Genomic DNA, 17,683 nt, shown 5'->3' with positions numbered 1-17,683 from the left:
AGATTATCTAGTATCTAATTCCTTCCTTTTTTTTTTTTTTTTTTTTCTTCTTAGGGCCTCACCTGCAGCATATGGAAGTTCCCATGCTAGGGGGAAAATTAGAGCTGCAACTACCTGCCTAAACCACAGCCACAACAAGGCAGAATCCGAGCTGCATCTACTACCTACACTGTAGTTTGCAGCATCCTTAACCTACTGAGTGAAACCAGGGATCGAATCCACATCGTCATGGATACTAGTTGGGTTCTTAACCTGCTGAGCCACAATGGGAACTCCCTCTAATTTCCTATTTTATAGAAAAAAAATGAGACCCAGAAAGGTGAAGTGACCCAAACCTAATCTTCAGCATTCAGTGCTCATTTTTTTTATTTTTATTTTTTTCCATTATAGTTGATTTACAGTGTTCTGTCATTTTCTACTGTACAGCAAAGTGACTCAGTCGTACACACACACACAACACACATATACATATCACACACACATATATATATTATCCTCAATCATGTTCCATCACAAGTGACTGCATATAGTTCCTTGTGCTATACAGCAGAATTTCATTGCTTATCCACTCCAGATGCCAATAGTTTGCATCTGTTAACCCCAGACCCCCCCTTCTATCCCACTCCCTCCCCGTCCCCGCCTTGGCAACATAACATTTGAGTGGAAATCTAAAATAAGAACATTAAGGGACATTTAAGTGTCTATTTAGTGAGGGAGGTGTTTGTGACCAATAAGTGGTTTCCTAGAATAATTTTATTAGTCGTACAGGGTGGAAGTGAAGATATTTGGGAAAGGGTGGTTAGAATGAAGATGGGTTTAGATCATTGATTCTCCACTGGAGGTGATTTTGCTACTGGAGGATATTTGTCAGTGTCTGTCTGGGGATGTTTTTAGTAGTCACAGCTGGGGGATTGCATCTGAGACTTTGTGAGAAGAGGACATTTGCTGTTAAATATCCTTCAATGTTTAGGCTACCCTCTACAACAAAGGGCTATTTAGCCCAAAATGTCAGTAGTGTTGCTATTGAGAAACCTCGTTTTAAGGGAGTATGAGAGCAGCCAGAATGGGAAATTGGCATTCGGTGCTCATTTTTTTTTTTTTTATTTTTAATTTGCGTTGGAAAGAGTAAGGTAGGGAGGCTTGTGAAAAAAAAAGAACCCATATTTTGTATTTCTTTTGTATGGGAGAGCCTTGTACAGTATTAGGCATGTTAGAATCAAGCTGGCAAGAATACTTGTTTTTAAATTTGTCCCTAATTCTAAGTATTTGCCACTTTAGAATAATTTTCTTCTGTTTATACAAGTAAAACTTGGGAGAAAAAAAGAAAAGGAGAGAAACCAACATCATAGCTCACAATTCCAAGATTATTTTTAATATTTTTCTTTATTTCTTCAAATGTTTTTTCCCATATGAATATAGATATGCATGCTGTTTCCTTTTCATAAGAAAATGGAGGTCACACTATTAATTATATTTTATTCAGCTTAATCTTTAATTCTTAAGGTCTTGCATTGAATTCACTGTATGTGGAAGTTCCTGGACCAGGGATTGAACCCTCACCGCAGCAATGATCCAAGCCACTACAGTAATGACACCAAATCCTTAACCTACTGAGCCACGAGGGAACTCCACCATTTTCTACTTTCATCTGAAAATATTTTCTCATGATTTTGTGCTAGCAGTATCCAAAGCATAATTTGACCGTCTAAATTTTGTTTTGTGGTGCCTAAGTAATATTGATTTCTCTGCTCCACACTTTGTATGGGGATTAGAGCTTTCCATTGTGTCTGTATATCCTGCCAGTATTAAGGCTTGTCCACATGTTACACACACCCTAAGTTGACCTGTACCTCCCAGGCTGCCTCATCTTTCACATTCTTTCATGAAGCCACTTGCTGCCTTTGGTAAGGATCCAGAAATGAATAAAGTCAGCAGCATAAATTAATACGTCTTTAATGCGGAGCCTTGTCTTGAGGTAGTTAAGAGTTTTAAAAAGTGAAAATAAAAGAAAGCCTAAAAATATGACTAGTGAAATATATACAACAAAATGTATAGAAGCATAGGTAACCAGCTACACTGGTAAGTGAAGAAACCAATATATGGCATCCCCAAACTGGGGAGCTTTTAACAGAACATCTCACGTTGGCACATCTTTGTCTTATTTAAAGAAATACTAGTACAAATTTAAAATGCGCTGCCATAACATAGGTCTTATACCAGTGTTTAGATACTGGATTTTCAAAAGTGATCTAGAAACTCTTGGCAGTTTTAAATGCTAATTTATATTATTAGTTTTCATGTTAACATATAAGCTAGAAAACCAATTTGCAGAATTGTTTTATTTGATAATTTAACTTTCCTTAAAATAGGATTTCTCAATTTTGCCTTTCATTTTTTTTCTACAGGGGTGTGGTTGCTCTTCAGACACTACGAAAATTAGTTGAACTTACTCAGAAGCCAGTGCATCAACTCTTTGATTACATTTGTGGTGTAAGCACAGGTAATTGTTACTCTGTGGAAGTGGTGTATCCCAGTGGTGCCCTGAGAAAATGAACAGTAAAGACTTATGTTTAAAATCATGGCCGTTTCCTGAAATGATGGGTGTTAGTTTCAAGTTTCAATGATGAATAACCTTTTGATTTGCTTAATGAACTTTTTAAAAATGTCTTCTTGGGAATAAGTTAGCACTCAGAGGTAGATTTTAGTGTTCTTTTGTAATAGGTTTTAAATAAGCCACAATGCCAAGTACAAATTGCGAATTATTGTTTTATGGTATGGTCACCTTAAGGAAAGTGACAGAATGGAAGGTAGGAATTCAGACTGTACTTGAACCAGTAGAACATTAAGGATGGCTGAGATTTTGCTTTTCCTGGAAAGCCGTTCCTCTCTGAGGAAATTGTTTCTTATATCCTTTTTTATCTGGTTGTTTGAAACCAAAATTCTCGCTGATAAATGTGAGAATCTGAGCTTTTTAAAAGCTATTTTTTAATATTGCTCGTTGATGTACATTTAAAATTGTAGTTTCATGTTTGTGTGGAAGAAATTGGCAACTTAGAATATAATTGTTTCTGAATAATTTCCTAGTTTTCATTGACTCACCATCAGATGTATTTTTTTGTTTTCTCTTCCATTTGTTTTGTTTTTGTTTCCTGTATCAGCTCTCTTAGCCACATATGACCCCCACCCTATCCCCCAGTGTGTACCTGAAGCCTCTGAGGATGCCCTTAGCTACCGCCTACCTCCCAGTTGGCACTCAGGAACAATTGGTGTTGCAGATCCTTGCTGAGTGTTCTACTGTTTGACGTGATAATTTTTCATTTTACTTTAGTTTATCTTTGTAGACTTTGTTTTTTCTCAGTCTTTTTAATTATAGCAGCAGTCCGAAAGACCACTAGCAACAAAATCAAATGATTTTCCTGCATTTTCTGTGTCAAGTATGGCAGATATTCCCTGAGGGCATGTTAGTTGATGCTCCATTGTGAAAACTGAATGAGAGCAGCTGTAGGGATGATTCAGAAGCAGGAGTAATCAGTGATTCCTGTGATGTTCCACTGAACACTAATTGCTCAAGATAATAGCAAAGTTGCAGAAGATTGGGTTAAAGGAAGTTAAACAGGTTTATTTAGAGAGGGACTTTTTAGCTATTTTAGTATGTTAAAAATGCTCTGGGACTCTCAGGATAGGAAAATAACGTGTATACTCCCGGTTGATTTATTTATGGAAACTTTCCTTAGAAACCTTTCCCAGGATAAGTGTTCTTGGTACTTTTTCTTAGAGCTGTTACCCTGGCCATTTCTGTTAAAATTTTGGAATGTTCTTCTCAATTCAAACATTTAAGCATACCTACAAGCTAACTTCTTGCTTTGGCACCATTGTTAGCAGAGGGGTGCTCAGTAAAGAAAATTTTACATCAGAGATTCAGCCCTTACGTAGAGTGTTTGTTTATGTAATATGTATGTTTCTGCAATTATCACATCTTTTCTATTGTGACTTCTAGCTTATGTTAACCTTAACTTGTAATATAATGCTTGTAATTTTTCCTTTTTTCACTATATGTATTTTAATTTAGAAATCCTGATTGCACCTAGAGTTTTTATAAAGTTAATAAATGTATATTTAGTTTAAGGGTAGTGTCCTTACCACTTCAATAAAATTCAGTTTTTTAGTATCTGTTCATTTCTACGGTAGACCTACTAAAAAGCAACCTAATTTTTTCGCAAGTTATTTCTTTTTTTTTCTTGCAAATTTAATTATTTTTATTTATTTTTTTTTATTTTCCCACTGTACAGCAAGGGGGTCAGGTTATCCTTACATGTATACATTGCAATTACAGTTTTTCCCCCACCCTTTCTTCTGTTGCAACATGAGTATCTAGACATAGTTCTCAATGCTATTCAGCGGGATCTCCTTGTAAATCTATTCTAGGTTGTGTCTGATAAGCCCAAGCTCCCGATCCCTCCCACTCCCTCCCCCTCCCATCAGGCAACCACAAGTCTCTTCTCCAAGTCCATGATTTTCTCTTCTGAGGAGATGTTCATTTGTGCTGGATATTAGATTCCAGTTATAAGTGATATCATATGGTATTTGTCTTTGTCTTTCTGGCTCATTTCACTCAGTATGAGATTCTCTAGTTCCATCCATGTTGCTGCAAATGGCATGATGTCATCCTTTTTTATGGCTGAGTAGTATTCCATTGTGTATATATACCACATCTTCCGAATCCAATCATCTGTCGATGGACATTTGGATTGTTTCCATGTCCTGGCTATTGTGAATAGTGCTGCAATGAACATGCAGGTGCACGTGCCTCTTTTAAGTAGAGCTTTGTCCGGATAGATGCCCAAGAGTGGGATTGCAGGGTCATATGGAAGTTCTATGTATAGATTTCTAAGGTATCTCCAAACTGTTCTCCATAGTGGCTGTACCAGTTTACATTCCCACCAGCAGTGCAGGAGGGTTCCCTTTTCTCCACAGCCCCTCCAGCACTTGTTATTTGTGGATTTATTAATGATGGCCATTCTGACTGGTGTGAGGTGATATCTCATGGTAGTTTTGATTTCACAAGTTATTTCTTGAATGAGTTAAACATTTTCTGCAAATTGAAAAAAAAATTTTTATTATGTATATGTGTATATATATAGTTATGCTATTCAGTGTATTTTAAAACAAGCCAACTTATCTTTTACTAGCATAAGACTAATAGTAATAAAATACATACAGTATTTAAAGTACATTATGATAGTGATTTTGCTTTTTGCTTTGCTGACAATCACAGTACAAGCAGTGATGCTCTACTGGTCTTTACCCTGCGCACGCCCTCCCCATCCCCACAGCTTTCTTCTCCCCTTTTTTCCCTTAGTTCAGGGTTAGGCCAGTTATGTACAGTAGGTGGCAGTGTGTCCTATCAGTTGCAGCTAGGATACGAAAGCAGCTCTTGAAAAAGTCATCCCAGAGGCCTAATTTCTTTATTCCGTTGGTTCCCAGGACCAACCTGAAGGAGTGATTATTTTAATGAATTGGTAAGCTATCAAATATACTGTATTCTGGGACTAAAACTAAGGAATTTAATAAAATTAGAAAGGACATTACCTACCACAATATCTTAATTATATAATGCAAAACAACACATTTTTGCACATTTTTAAATTATCGTTATCATCGTTGGTTAGCATTTATTGAATCCTCATTGAGGCCTGGTAAAGCCCTTTACCCATGTTATCCTAGTGTTTTAAGAAGTACAAATTTTATCGTTATTATCCCTAAAAAATTGGGGCTCTGGGATGCTAAGAGGTTTGTCCCAGGTGACACAGTTAGAAAGTAGCAAAGCTAGAATTTTAACCAGGTCTGTGACTCAGGAGATCTTAAAAGTACTATAATGGCAGTGCTGTTAAAAACTAAGGATTCTGTCTTTCAGGTGCTATATTAGCATTCATGTTGGGATTGTTTCACATGCCCCTGGATGAATGTGAGGAACTTTATCGAAAATTAGGATCAGATGTGTTTTCACAAAATGTCATCGTTGGAACAGTCAAAATGAGTTGGAGCCATGCATTTTATGACAGTCAAACATGGGAAAACATTCTTAAGTAAGTTAAAATTATTCTTTTTAAAAATTTTTGATTATATTTGAATAATATGGGAAAACATTAAAAACTGACTTGAAAAGATACATGTACCCCAGTCTTCATTGCAGCACTATTTACAATAGCTGAGACATGGCAGCAACCTAAATGTCCATCAACAGAGAAATGGATAAAGAAGATGTGGTACATATACACAATGAAATATTACACAGCCATAAAAAAGAATTAAGTAATGGCATTTGCAGCAACATGGATGGAACTAGAAATTATCTAAGTGAAGTTAGACACAAACAGTCATATGCTATCACTTATATATGGAATCTAAAAAAAGGGATACAAGTGAACTTATTTACAGAACAGAAATAGACCCACAGACTTTGGAAAACTTATGGTTACCAAAGGGAACAGGTAAAGGTTGGGGGAGGGAGAGGTGAAGTGGGGGTTTGGATGGAAATGTTGTAAAATTAGATTGTGATGATGGTTGTACAACTATAAATATAATAAAATTCATTGAATTAAAAAATAAAAATTCTCATAATTCCCATCATGGTGCAGTGGAAATGCATCTGACTACGAACCATGATGTTGCAGGTTCAATCCCTGACCTTGCTCAGTGGGTGAAGGATCCGGCGTTGCCGTGAGCTGTGGTATGGGTTGAAGACGCGACTCGGATCTGGCATTGCTGTGGTGCTGGCGTAGGCTGGTGGCTATAGTTCCCATTCAACCCCTAGCCTGTGAACCTCCATATGCCATGGGTGCAGCTCTAAAAAGACACAAAAAAATAAAGAATAAAAATAAAAATTCTTGATTATATTTGAATAATGCAGAAAAGTGTAAAGAAGTATACTAAATTGATCTCACTAATTAGTGATAACCACTGTTAATATTTGGTGACTTGTATTCTATTCAGTGTGTTCTAGGGTTCAGTGTGTGAGATTTGCCTATAAAAGTTGCAGTTGCTTTTGTGTGTGTGTGTGTGTGTGTGTGTGTGTGTGTGTGTTTAAGGCCACACCCATGGCATGTGGAAGTTCTAATGGCTAGAGTTCTAATCAGAGCTGCAGTTGCTGGCCACAGCCACAGCAACTCCAGATCAGAGCCACATCTGCAACCTACACCACAGCTCACAAGCAATACCAGATCCTTAACCCACTGAGTGAGGGCAGGAATCAAACCTGCATCCTCATGGATACTAGTCAGATTCTTTTCCACTGAGCCATGACAGGAACTCTGAAACATTTTAATTTTTAAAACTTTGTCAGTTTGAAAGATTTTTAAAGTGATGTTTCCAATTTGCATCACTTTATTGATCAGTTTGAAGGTTTTTTTTTAATTTCTTTTTTCGTGTGTGCATTTCAAGAGCTTAATATTTGCTCATTTTACTATCAGAGCATATTGCTCATTTTACTATCAGAGTATATTGCTCAGTCTATTGTAACCACTTGTTAATATGTTGAAAATGTGCTTTTTAATTAATGGAATTTTTTAATGTGGATGAGTTTAAAATCTTTAGTTAGATCTTTTAAACTTTGCTTTGATATTTAGAAAGTCTTTCCTTTTCTAATTTGAAGTCAGGTGAATATTTATATTATTTTCTAGTCCTAAGGTTTAGTTAAGTTTATTTTTGATTCTTAGGTCATCTGGTTTATTTTGATACATATTGTAATGGGATCAAACTTTTTCTCAAATATTAATTCAGATGTCCCTGTACCTTTTGTTTTGGTTTGTTTTGTTTTTGTCTTTTTACCATTTCTTGGGCTGCTCCCGCAGCATATGGAGGTTCCCAGGCTAGGGGTCAAATCGGAGCTGTAGCCGCCAGCCTGCGCCAGAGCCACAGCAACTTGGGATCCAAGCAACCTACACCACAGCTCACGGCAACGCTAGTTCCTTAACCCACTGAGTGAAGCCAGGGGTTGAACCCGCAACCTCATGGTTCCTAGTCAGGTTCATTAACCACTGAGCCACGACGGGAACTCCAGATGGCCCTGTACCTTTTACCAAGTACTTTTTCCTTTTTTTTCACTGACTTGAAACATCACCTTTATCATATTTTAAATTCTTACCTACATTAGAGTCTGTGTCCAAGTTACTGTTTTTCTCTATTGGTTCTTAAAATTTTTCTCCAAATTCTTTCAGCTTAGTTACTGAACCTTTGTGTAATGTTTTTATATTGATATAGTGAGTCTTTTATCCTTATTTTTTTCACAATTCTGTTCATTGCTTTCATTTATTCTCCAAAGTGAATCTTAAATTACTTTTATTACATAAGAAAACCCGCTGATATTTTGATTGAAATTACATGAAATGTAGCCCTTATTTTCTGGACTATTGACATCTTTCCAAGTGAATGACCTTCCCATCCATGTTGATATTGTATGTTACTTGTTTTGGGGTCGACTCTTGTGTCGACCAGAAATTCATATCAATTCTCATGAACTCCAAATCATAATACTGGTAAGATTTTTTTAATGAACATTTGAAAATTTACTATGAAAGCAGTCTTTCTTCTATGAAATGTTTTCTTCCTCTTGTTACTCATTAGAGTATCTTCATGTATTTGCATATTGCTATTTCACTGATGATCTTTCAAAGGCATCTTTATTTTAATCACAGCATTGATAACCTTCTAAGTATAGTTAGTTATTTTTTTTTTCTTTCCCTACTTTTCCACTCAGCTTTCACTTCACAACAAACCTCTCCAAAACTGGCCAGTCTAAAACAACGATGATTTTGTCTGGTGATTCTATGATTTGACTGGCATTTATTCTTCTCTTCATGTCTAAACTCACTCACAGCTGCCGGAAGCCAGTGGACGGCTCAGCTGAGATGGTCTTTCTCATCCTGGGTTTCACCCCATCATGGCAGGGTTCCCGTAGGGCAAGCCCTGCTGCATGAGGACTTAGCAAGCCTCAGTTTAGTGGCATGTTTGCTGATATATCATTGACTAAAACCACGAAAATCCAGGCTTGGTATGGGAAGGGACGATGTACAAGGGTGTGGAAATCACTTAATATACACCCTTGTACGTAAGTTTGAGGGTCTTGTTATGATCTACCCTGCCTATTTCTTGACCTTTTTGGTCAGTTTTTTTCTCTCATTGTTTATTGAGAGCATTTTTATGGGTTTGTTCCCTCTGATATGATTTTGTGCTATTTTAGGGATACTTATTTTTAATTGTAGCATCAATAGAATCTAGCAATGTTAAGAATTTTTGACATCTCTTTAAAATAAGCAATTAGTTCTTTTGACATCTCTTTAAAATAAGCAATATAGTCTTCAAATTTCTATTCATAAAAGTTCCCTCAAGTGTATTAGCTCTGTTTATAAAATCAAGGTTTAAACTTGAATGTTGCTTGAAGTGTGAAAGCAGCATGCTCCCAGGATCTCTGTCCTAATTTTACAGCAAGATTTCTATGAAAAAATAAAGACCCTTGAAGAATAAAATTGCATTGATCTTCATGCAGAAGAAAGATAAAGATCAGGCTGGGAAAGATAAAGTCCTTGTCTATTTTAGGAAGTATTTTACACTGTGTTTATAAAATATTGTGAAGGGTAGATTACAACTTGATCTGTAAATACATGAAATGTACTAAATTCTAGTTGAGAACCTTCAGTGTCGTTTAAAAAACTGTCTTCAGGAAAATGTTTTTTCTTGTTGAGGCAGGTTGGTAAAAAACAACAACAACAACAACAAAAAACATAGTCTTCATATTCAGTACAGGGGGAAAAACACATAATTTTTGAGTCTGGAAGAAATCTGCCCTGTAATAAAATTTCCTTGTAATGGAATTGTGGAAATTGCTGCCCAAGGACAATTTCTATAATGTGGCAATAATACAGATGCCAACTCAGATGATTTAAAAAGCATTTGTGGGGGAGGGAGTGACATAGGCTCTGTATTGCTAAAACAGGTTTAAAATCTAAATATCCCAATCTGTTTTTCAGACTGCGCTGTAACTAGTCTGCCATACATCTGCAGTCTTAACTCCTTTATCCTGTCAGGAGGACCCTGACAAGAACAAATGTGTTTTGCCTCTGTGCCTTCACTCTCTTGTGTCCAGGCTTTGAATGTGGTGCCCTGCCAGCGTTGGTGTCCTTCTCAAGCCTCATCTCCATGGGTCTTTCCAGATACTGAAGCCTGTATTGATCCCCACCCCCTTCAGAACTGTAGACACTTGGCCTTTGAGTGGCTAAGAGATAAACTACGTATTGTTTTATGTGGATTAATTGGATTATGAGCCTCTTAGAGGAGAGCTTTAATAAATTCTTTTTTGTCTCTCATAGTTTTGACAAACCATAGGTCAACAGAAATTGTATAGTGTTAGGAAATAAAATCATTTTAATATAATTTAATTTTTCTCCTTTAATAAAGGGATCGAATGGGCTCTTCACTGATGATTGAAACAGCAAGAAACCCCACATGTCCTAAGGTAAGTTTTAGAATCTCTTAAATATAGCACCCAGTTGGAATTGAACCAAGTCAGGTGAAAAGATTTATTAGGAAGGCTCTTTATTAAGGTAAGAAAATTCTTAGGAACCTCTTTTAATAAATTATATTGATTCTTTATATATTGGGTCCTTCTGTGAAGAGAGAATGTGATCATTAGACCTTTTCTATATGAAGTAAGTATAACAAAGTTTAAGAACGTGGAAGTCTGAAAATAACGATGAAGAATTATTTTATTATAGGGTTAATCAAACTTAGAGATTTAAGGAAAATTGTGGCATTTCCTCCCCTTGATTTTTTTAAAAAAACTTTATGTGCCTCTTGGATGTATAAATGTACAAATGGAATCTCAATTTTTAAAATCTTCATGTCACTAGACTACATCTCAGTTTGGCCTCTTTATTTATTTTGTTTGAAACCCAGTGATCTGAGTACTGCACGTGGCTCTGTTCTTTAGTAAGTCTCATTATTTGATTCAAGAATAGGGTTTATGTACCTAAGAATCCCACGTAGCTCCTATTTATTCTTAGGTAACAAGCTGTAACCTTGAAAAATCAAATACAGCTCCCTCTATTGCTCTTTCAGTCTTGCTTACACATATTTTCATTCATTCTTTAGATATTAAGTATGCGCCCCCAGTGCCCCCACTGTGCTAGTCACTTTTGTGTACGTTAGTGAGTAAATGCAGACGTGGAGTTTATAGTCCAGCAGGGCAAAGTAAGCGTTAATCAAATGATCACACAAGTGAGATAGAGTTTTTCCTGGAATTAGAGCCATAGAGCACAAAAACAGTCGCTTGAAAGCATGTATTTACAGGACTATGAGGGAAGGCAACTCTAAAGAAATGAGCTTTGAGGGCTCTGTTGAAGGCTGGCAAAGCGAACAGTCTGTGCAGGAGGAATCACAGAGAAATGTGGGGAATGAGAGTCCCTGCAGACTGGAGCCTAGGGATCCGAGAGCAGAGTGTGTGGTGAGACTGGAGTGGTAGCTGGCTCAGACCCCGCGAGGCCATGGTAATGAGATGCACTAGCTCATTGGAGAGGACCCCCGGATGCACACTGCATCTCCTGTTCTCTTGCATCTTCAGGGCTTCTTGCTTGTTTGTTTTTGAATTGTGTGAATCACTACCTTAAAAAAGAGTAGAGTGGGTATGGGGGAACTGCAGTCACCTCAAAAATAATTCACTCAGGGTAAAGGAGGCAGCCACCCACACATTTCTTTTTAATCGAACCTACCTCTACACCAATTAATAGAGAGACCTTCTGGATATTAGTTTATGGCTAATTTCTATCCTAGACACACACTTGGGTCACTCACAAGAATTTGGAGCATGACCTTTTGTTTCTAAAAGAGCAAAGCATGGAGTTCCCATTGTACCTTAGCGGGTTAAGGACCCAACGTTGTCTCTGTGAAGATGTGGGTTCGATCCCTAGCCTTAATCAGTGGGTTAAAGATCCGACTTTGCCTCAGGCTGCAGTGTAGGTCGCAGATGCAGCTCCAATTCGACTCCTAGCCTGGGAACTTCCATGAGGCCATTAAAAAGAAAGAAAAAAATAAAAATTAAAAAATAAAGTGGCCAAGCACACAGGCCCCTGGCAGGGCTTGGCACAGGACCCTCGAAACCCGGCTTCACCAGTTCCTTTCAGCTTCTTAAGTTTATATTGCAGATCATTAACAGATACGTCACATTTTATACAAATTCAGTGGACAGTGATAAAATATAAGATGCCAGGTGATAAACATTAGTTTTTTAATAAAAAATTAACCTGGTTACCGGTTATGAACTATAATCAGAAAGCCTTGAGAATTTGTTTAGTGTTAGAGTTTCAGCTATTAAAGTTGTAATGCTTTCAAAGGGCACAAAAAGACTAATTTGTAAATGATGTGAAAATAGTGTATTCATCTTTAAGTAGTTTTTATTCATTGCTCCTGCCAGCTATTATATATAGTTATTATATAAAGGCCTGCAATTGTATGCCTCTTGAATGTTTTTTTTAAATAGCTAACACAGGGCTTCCCATCGTGGTGCAGCGGAAACGAATCTGCCTAGGAACCATGAGGTTGTGGGTTCAATCCCTGGCCTCACTCAGTGGGATCTGGCTTTGCCGAAAGATGTGGTGTAGGTCGCGGACCCGGCTCAGATCCTGGCGTAGGCTGGCAGCTGTAGCTCTGATTAGACCCCTAGCCTGGGAACCTCCATATGCTGTGGGTGCGGCCCTAAAAAAAGGCAAAATAAATAAATAAAAATAAATAAATAGCTAGCACAATCATGTAGTCAAAAACTATCTTTTGTTATTGTTCTCTTATAATGCATGTCTCAAAATTGTCTCAGCCCTTGTATCTATTTTCCCATAAAGAAATACCTATTTAAAAGAATCTGCTCCCCTCTGCTGAACATTATAGTTATACTGTATATTTATCTTGACAGGTAGAATTTGTTCATTCATACTACTAAATAATATGAAATTTTCACTGTTCCCAAATATTGCTGCCTACACTGAATATCGTTCTCTTTTTAATTCACTAGGTAGCTGCAGTAAGTACCATAGTGAACAGAGGGATAACGCCAAAAGCTTTCGTGTTCAGAAACTATGGTCACTTTCCTGGAGTCAACTCTCACTATCTGGGAGGCTGTCACTATAAAATGTGGCAGGCCATCAGGGCCTCATCTGCTGCTCCAGGCTACTTTGCAGAATATGCCTTGGGAAATGATCTTCATCAAGTAAGTTGACTGTGTGGCTTGGCTTTTAAAACTTTACATGATTAAAAAGAATCCGCACTTACTAAATGTCAAGGAAACGTTCTTCGTGGAAATGTGGCAAAAGATGCACATACAGTTCAAGATATTTTTACTTGTTTGTTTTACTTTGATTGGCAAGCCTTCTGCATTGAGAGCATATTTCAGGAAAGATTTGTTTGTGTCTTATGTAATGTCATTCATGGTCAGTTATAATAATTTTAATTTGATGGAAAAATAAAGTAGTATGTATGGTTGGCTTCCAAATGTGATTAAAAAGTAGCAATGAGTAAGTAACTGGGAGCTCTTACAGCTGAAGAAGTTAAGCTTAAAATGGAAGCAGATGAAAAGAAAAAGAAGAAAAAAAAGTAACAAAGACCAAAGGCCAAAACTCCCCAACTAGAATGTATTAAGCTATCTCCTTTTGTAAAGGATTTTGAGATACTAGGGCATTAGTTGCCTTATCTGTGAAAGGTAATACTCTGATCACATTTTTCTGAGCTTGTTTTGTTCTTGATATAAAGTGTTTACATAAACAGCTATTCTTTATAAAAAAAAAGTAACAATGAAACAATCTCTGAAATGCAGAATACAGTTTTTTTGACAGTTTTGCTGGATGTATTTTGAAGGAGAGAATATAATAAAATAATAGTAGTAAACACTTGTTAAATTAGCTATGTGCCAAACACCAGAGAGTCCTTTGTGTGGGTTTCCTCGTTTAATCCTCACAGCTTATGAGGCAGATACAGTTACTTCCATTTTACAAATGAAAGAGTCTTAAGAAAAGTTAAGTAACTAGACTAGGGTTGCCACTGGTAAGTGACAGAGTAGAATGCTATCTATAATTATACTATTTTTTTAAATTATTTATTTATTTTAACCACACCTATGGCATGTGGAAGTTCCTGGGCCAGGGATCAAACCTGCACCAAAGCAGCGACTGCTGCAGTGACAGCACTGGATCCTTAAATCCTCTGTGCCATGGCAAAACTCCTGTACTGTTTTTAAATTTATGGCTAAATCATCAATAATGTTGAGTATTATTTCTGTAATGTTGAATAATTTATTCTTTTTCTGTGTTATACACTCATTTATTTATCATAAATTTTTCCCTGTCATGTTTTACCACTGTTTATGCAACTCTTAACTCATAACTTTTACTAAATGATCAAGAAAAAGTCAACAAAGCTTTTGAGCTAATACTTTCAAAATACATGTTTTTAATACATGCCTAATTTTTTATATGCTATCCCACTTAAAATCAGTCTTTTTGATGGAGCCAATAACCTTAACTCTCCTTTCTACTCTCTCAGAATCATTTGGTATTCAGATATATGTTGAGAAAAAAACATTTTTATAAGGATTTTTAAATGTTGTTCAGAAACTACAGATCTTCTATATAAACTACATATCAACTATATAATTTTAATTTACATAAGTTCATGTTATAGCTAAAACATTTTCATTAGCTTATTTTCTCCTATATTTTTATGTAGCAGCTTAGAGATATATATGTATATTTTTTAATTATTTAATGAATTTTATTACATTTATAGTTGTACAACCATCATCACAACCCAATTTTATATCATTTGCAGCTTGGTTATATTTTTAAATGTTAGACTCAACTGTCCCATTTTTTTTCTGTCTTTCCAGAAGTATTGTCATACTCTTTGCAGTTAAGAGATTAAAATAGGGTTCCTTTCGTCTTTGGAGTCAATGCAGACTGTTTCTTACTTGGTCACATCAGTCATTGCTGAGTTATGTAAGGCACTTCCCCTTCTCCCCTTTCTCTGGTTTATTCCACCCCCTCAGGACAGAAAGTGGTAGCTGTAGAGTTTCTTCTAAGTGTTGATTTCAGGACTTACTAGTTTAAATAAAATGTTTATCTTAATATGTATCTTGCTGTTTGTAACAACTGTTTCTCCATATTCTATAGTATTTAAACCATGTCATAAATAGAGAAATAACAGTGTATTTAAAAATATAGTATGTTTATAATTTACAACTTCAAGGTTTAAGGTTAATAACTTACAACTTTAAGATGGTTGTCATGACAGTTACACCAGAATATTAGTGAACATCTCAAGTGATGAGTTACTGCATTTCAGGACGGTGTGTTCTCGGTCGTCAAAAGAAGTTATCTCCCTTGCTCTTTATTCTTTATCTAAGAGAAAGTAGTTCTAGGACTTAATTCAGTCCCTAGAATACATATAATACACAAAAGAAATTCAGTGGTTCTTTTTCCACTTCAGGTAGACTAGTAATATTTCTTTCCCTTCATAGCTTATAATCTTTGAGCTTACACTGAGCTGCAGATTGATCTTGATTGTTTAAACAAAGAGGACATCCCAAGCAAAGTTCCTTTCCAACCCTTCAGAAGTGGCCAAAAGGTTTAAAAGTCAAATACACTTTACGTACTAATAAAGTATTAGAATTTTGTCATTAAAAAAACCCCTCAAATACACTACTTATTATAATCCTTTTATCCTAAGTTCTTTGAATAATTATATTCAGTTATTTCCAGTTTCATTTTAAAAATCTCTTTTAACTGTCATGTCTGACACATGTTTTAATGTAAGTTCATATCCTTTCTGGAATCAGGTAGAGTATAAATTATACATTAATATTCTATTTGAACTGTTATTGAAAGCAGTACTGTAATTAGGAGGTGTGAGTCAGTAGATATGTAGCTTTAATTGGTCTTTGTAAGAAGAATGTTATAGTATTTACAAGGCTTATTAGATGTCCTAGGAAATCATAAAGTAGGAAGAATTCTTTTGGAGTAACTTCCAATGTATTATTTCTCTTCCCCCACCCAAGTGGCTTCATATTTATCTTGAAATAGTAATTTTTACACACAATTACCCCTTGCCTCTCTCTCTTTTTAACAACTTATTCAGGTAAAATTAATATACACATAAAGGCACATATTTGACGAATATAGCTTGATGAGTTTAGCCATATGCATATCTCTTCTCTTTTATCTTTTTCCATCTCTCCCTGCAAAATTAAATCATTTATTCCCTGTCTTTGGAGAAAGAGTCTGATAAATGAGCTTGTGCTGAATGTTTTGATAGCAAATTCTAATAATATTATTTCTTTTAGGCCTAATTTACATTTTAAAAGGTTATATTCATAACTCAAGATACATTAACCTAAGTGAAATGATGATATTTCATATAAATGCTCCCGGTAAAGAGTATTTTAGGCAGAAAGAGCCTTCCTAGCACTTTCTGTGCTAAATTATGCCTGTGCAAGGCCACAACTAGTCATTGAAACTGGACATAAATGTGAGTGCTTACTGAGTGCCAGGCACTGTGTTAGCCATAATTGCTAGCATGTTGTTTCCTGGATCCTACTCTCAAATAGCTCAAACTAGAAGAATATAAACAGTTAGAGAATGAGATGATAAATTCAATGATAAAAAACATGTATAGGGTTGAGAAGTAGTGTAAAAGATGTGACTTATCTTGTCAGGATTGACTTGACAAAGACTTCATCGGAGCTCATGTATAAAGAATGAATAGTTGATTGGGATAGGAATGGGGTCGGGGGAGGATGAGGAGTGATTGCTTAATGATTGCAGATTCCCTTTCCGGTGACAAAAACGTTTTGGAAATAAATAGTAGTGATAGTAGTAAAACATTCCGAATGTAAAACTCCACTGCATCATAACCTTAAAGATGGTTAAAAGAATCAAGTTTTTGTCATACATTTTTACCATAATAAAAAATATTAAAAAAAAAACCAAAATAAGAATATGAGATGATTAGCTATTCCTGTTGTCCAGCAGTTATTTTCTGGTATAAATTCTCTGATTTATGATTTGAAATGGTTAAATGTACATTTAAAAGAAATAAAATAAATTTTAAGCTATTAAGTTCCTGCACAATGTACTGCAATTAAAACACAATCCTTTGCGTACCACCAAAAGATGTGTTGCTTTATTTATTGAGTTCATTTTTCTTTTTTTTTTTTTTTGTCTTTTTTTTGCCTTTTCTTGAGCCGCTCCCGAGGCATATGGAGATTCCCAGGCTAGGGGTCGAATCGGAGCTGTAGCCGCCAGCCTACACCAGAGCCACTGCAGCGCGGGATCCGAGCCACATCTGTGACCTACACCACAGCTCACGGCAACGCCGGATCCTTAACCCACTGAGCAAGGCCAGGGATCGAACCCGCAACCTCATGGTTCCTAGTCGGATTCGTTAACCACTGCGCCATGACGGGAACGCCAGTAAGTTCATTTTTCAAGGGCAGCACCCAGCATGAGCAGTGGCTGACAGACAGTAAGTACAAAATATGTAAATAACCAAGGGTGTGACTGCCCTGCTGTAGTGAATGGCAAGGCTTCAGGAGACACCATAGGCCAAACCTTAGCCTACAACTTAGAGGAGGCGTCTGACAACAGTAGGCTAA

The 17,683-nt window shown here is 36.3% G+C and overlaps 1 protein-coding gene across 6 annotated transcripts in view; it reads left to right on the top strand.

Annotated features, from left to right (window-relative positions):
* The window catches only part of PNPLA8 (patatin like phospholipase domain containing 8), a 50,293-nt gene that overhangs the window by 21,190 nt on the left and 11,420 nt on the right, over window positions 1-17,683 (top strand). For 4 of the 6 annotated variants that reach the window (XM_021063576.2, XM_021063575.2, XM_005667750.4 and 1 more), the window contains 4 exons: window positions 2,406-2,500; window positions 5,915-6,086; window positions 10,453-10,510; window positions 13,055-13,249. In XM_021063576.2, the coding sequence (XP_020919235.1) occupies window positions 2,406-2,500; window positions 5,915-6,086; window positions 10,453-10,510; window positions 13,055-13,249 (520 nt within the window). Of the gene's footprint in view, window positions 1-2,405; window positions 2,501-5,914; window positions 7,838-7,948; window positions 10,511-12,712; window positions 13,250-17,683 lie in introns of all 6 variants that reach the window. The other 2 variants (XR_014816842.1, XR_014816844.1) reach the window with 2 other exon arrangements.

This window comes from Sus scrofa, chromosome 9 (assembly GCF_054392235.1).
Source record: "Sus scrofa isolate SSC_HxYL_T2T_F1_AM1 chromosome 9, Sscrofa_HxYL_maternal_Yorkshire_Landrace_v2.0, whole genome shotgun sequence".
NCBI lineage: Eukaryota > Metazoa > Chordata > Mammalia > Artiodactyla > Suidae > Sus > Sus scrofa.
The sequence above is the reverse complement of the archived record's forward strand: the minus strand, read 5'-3'. Positions and strand labels throughout refer to the sequence as shown.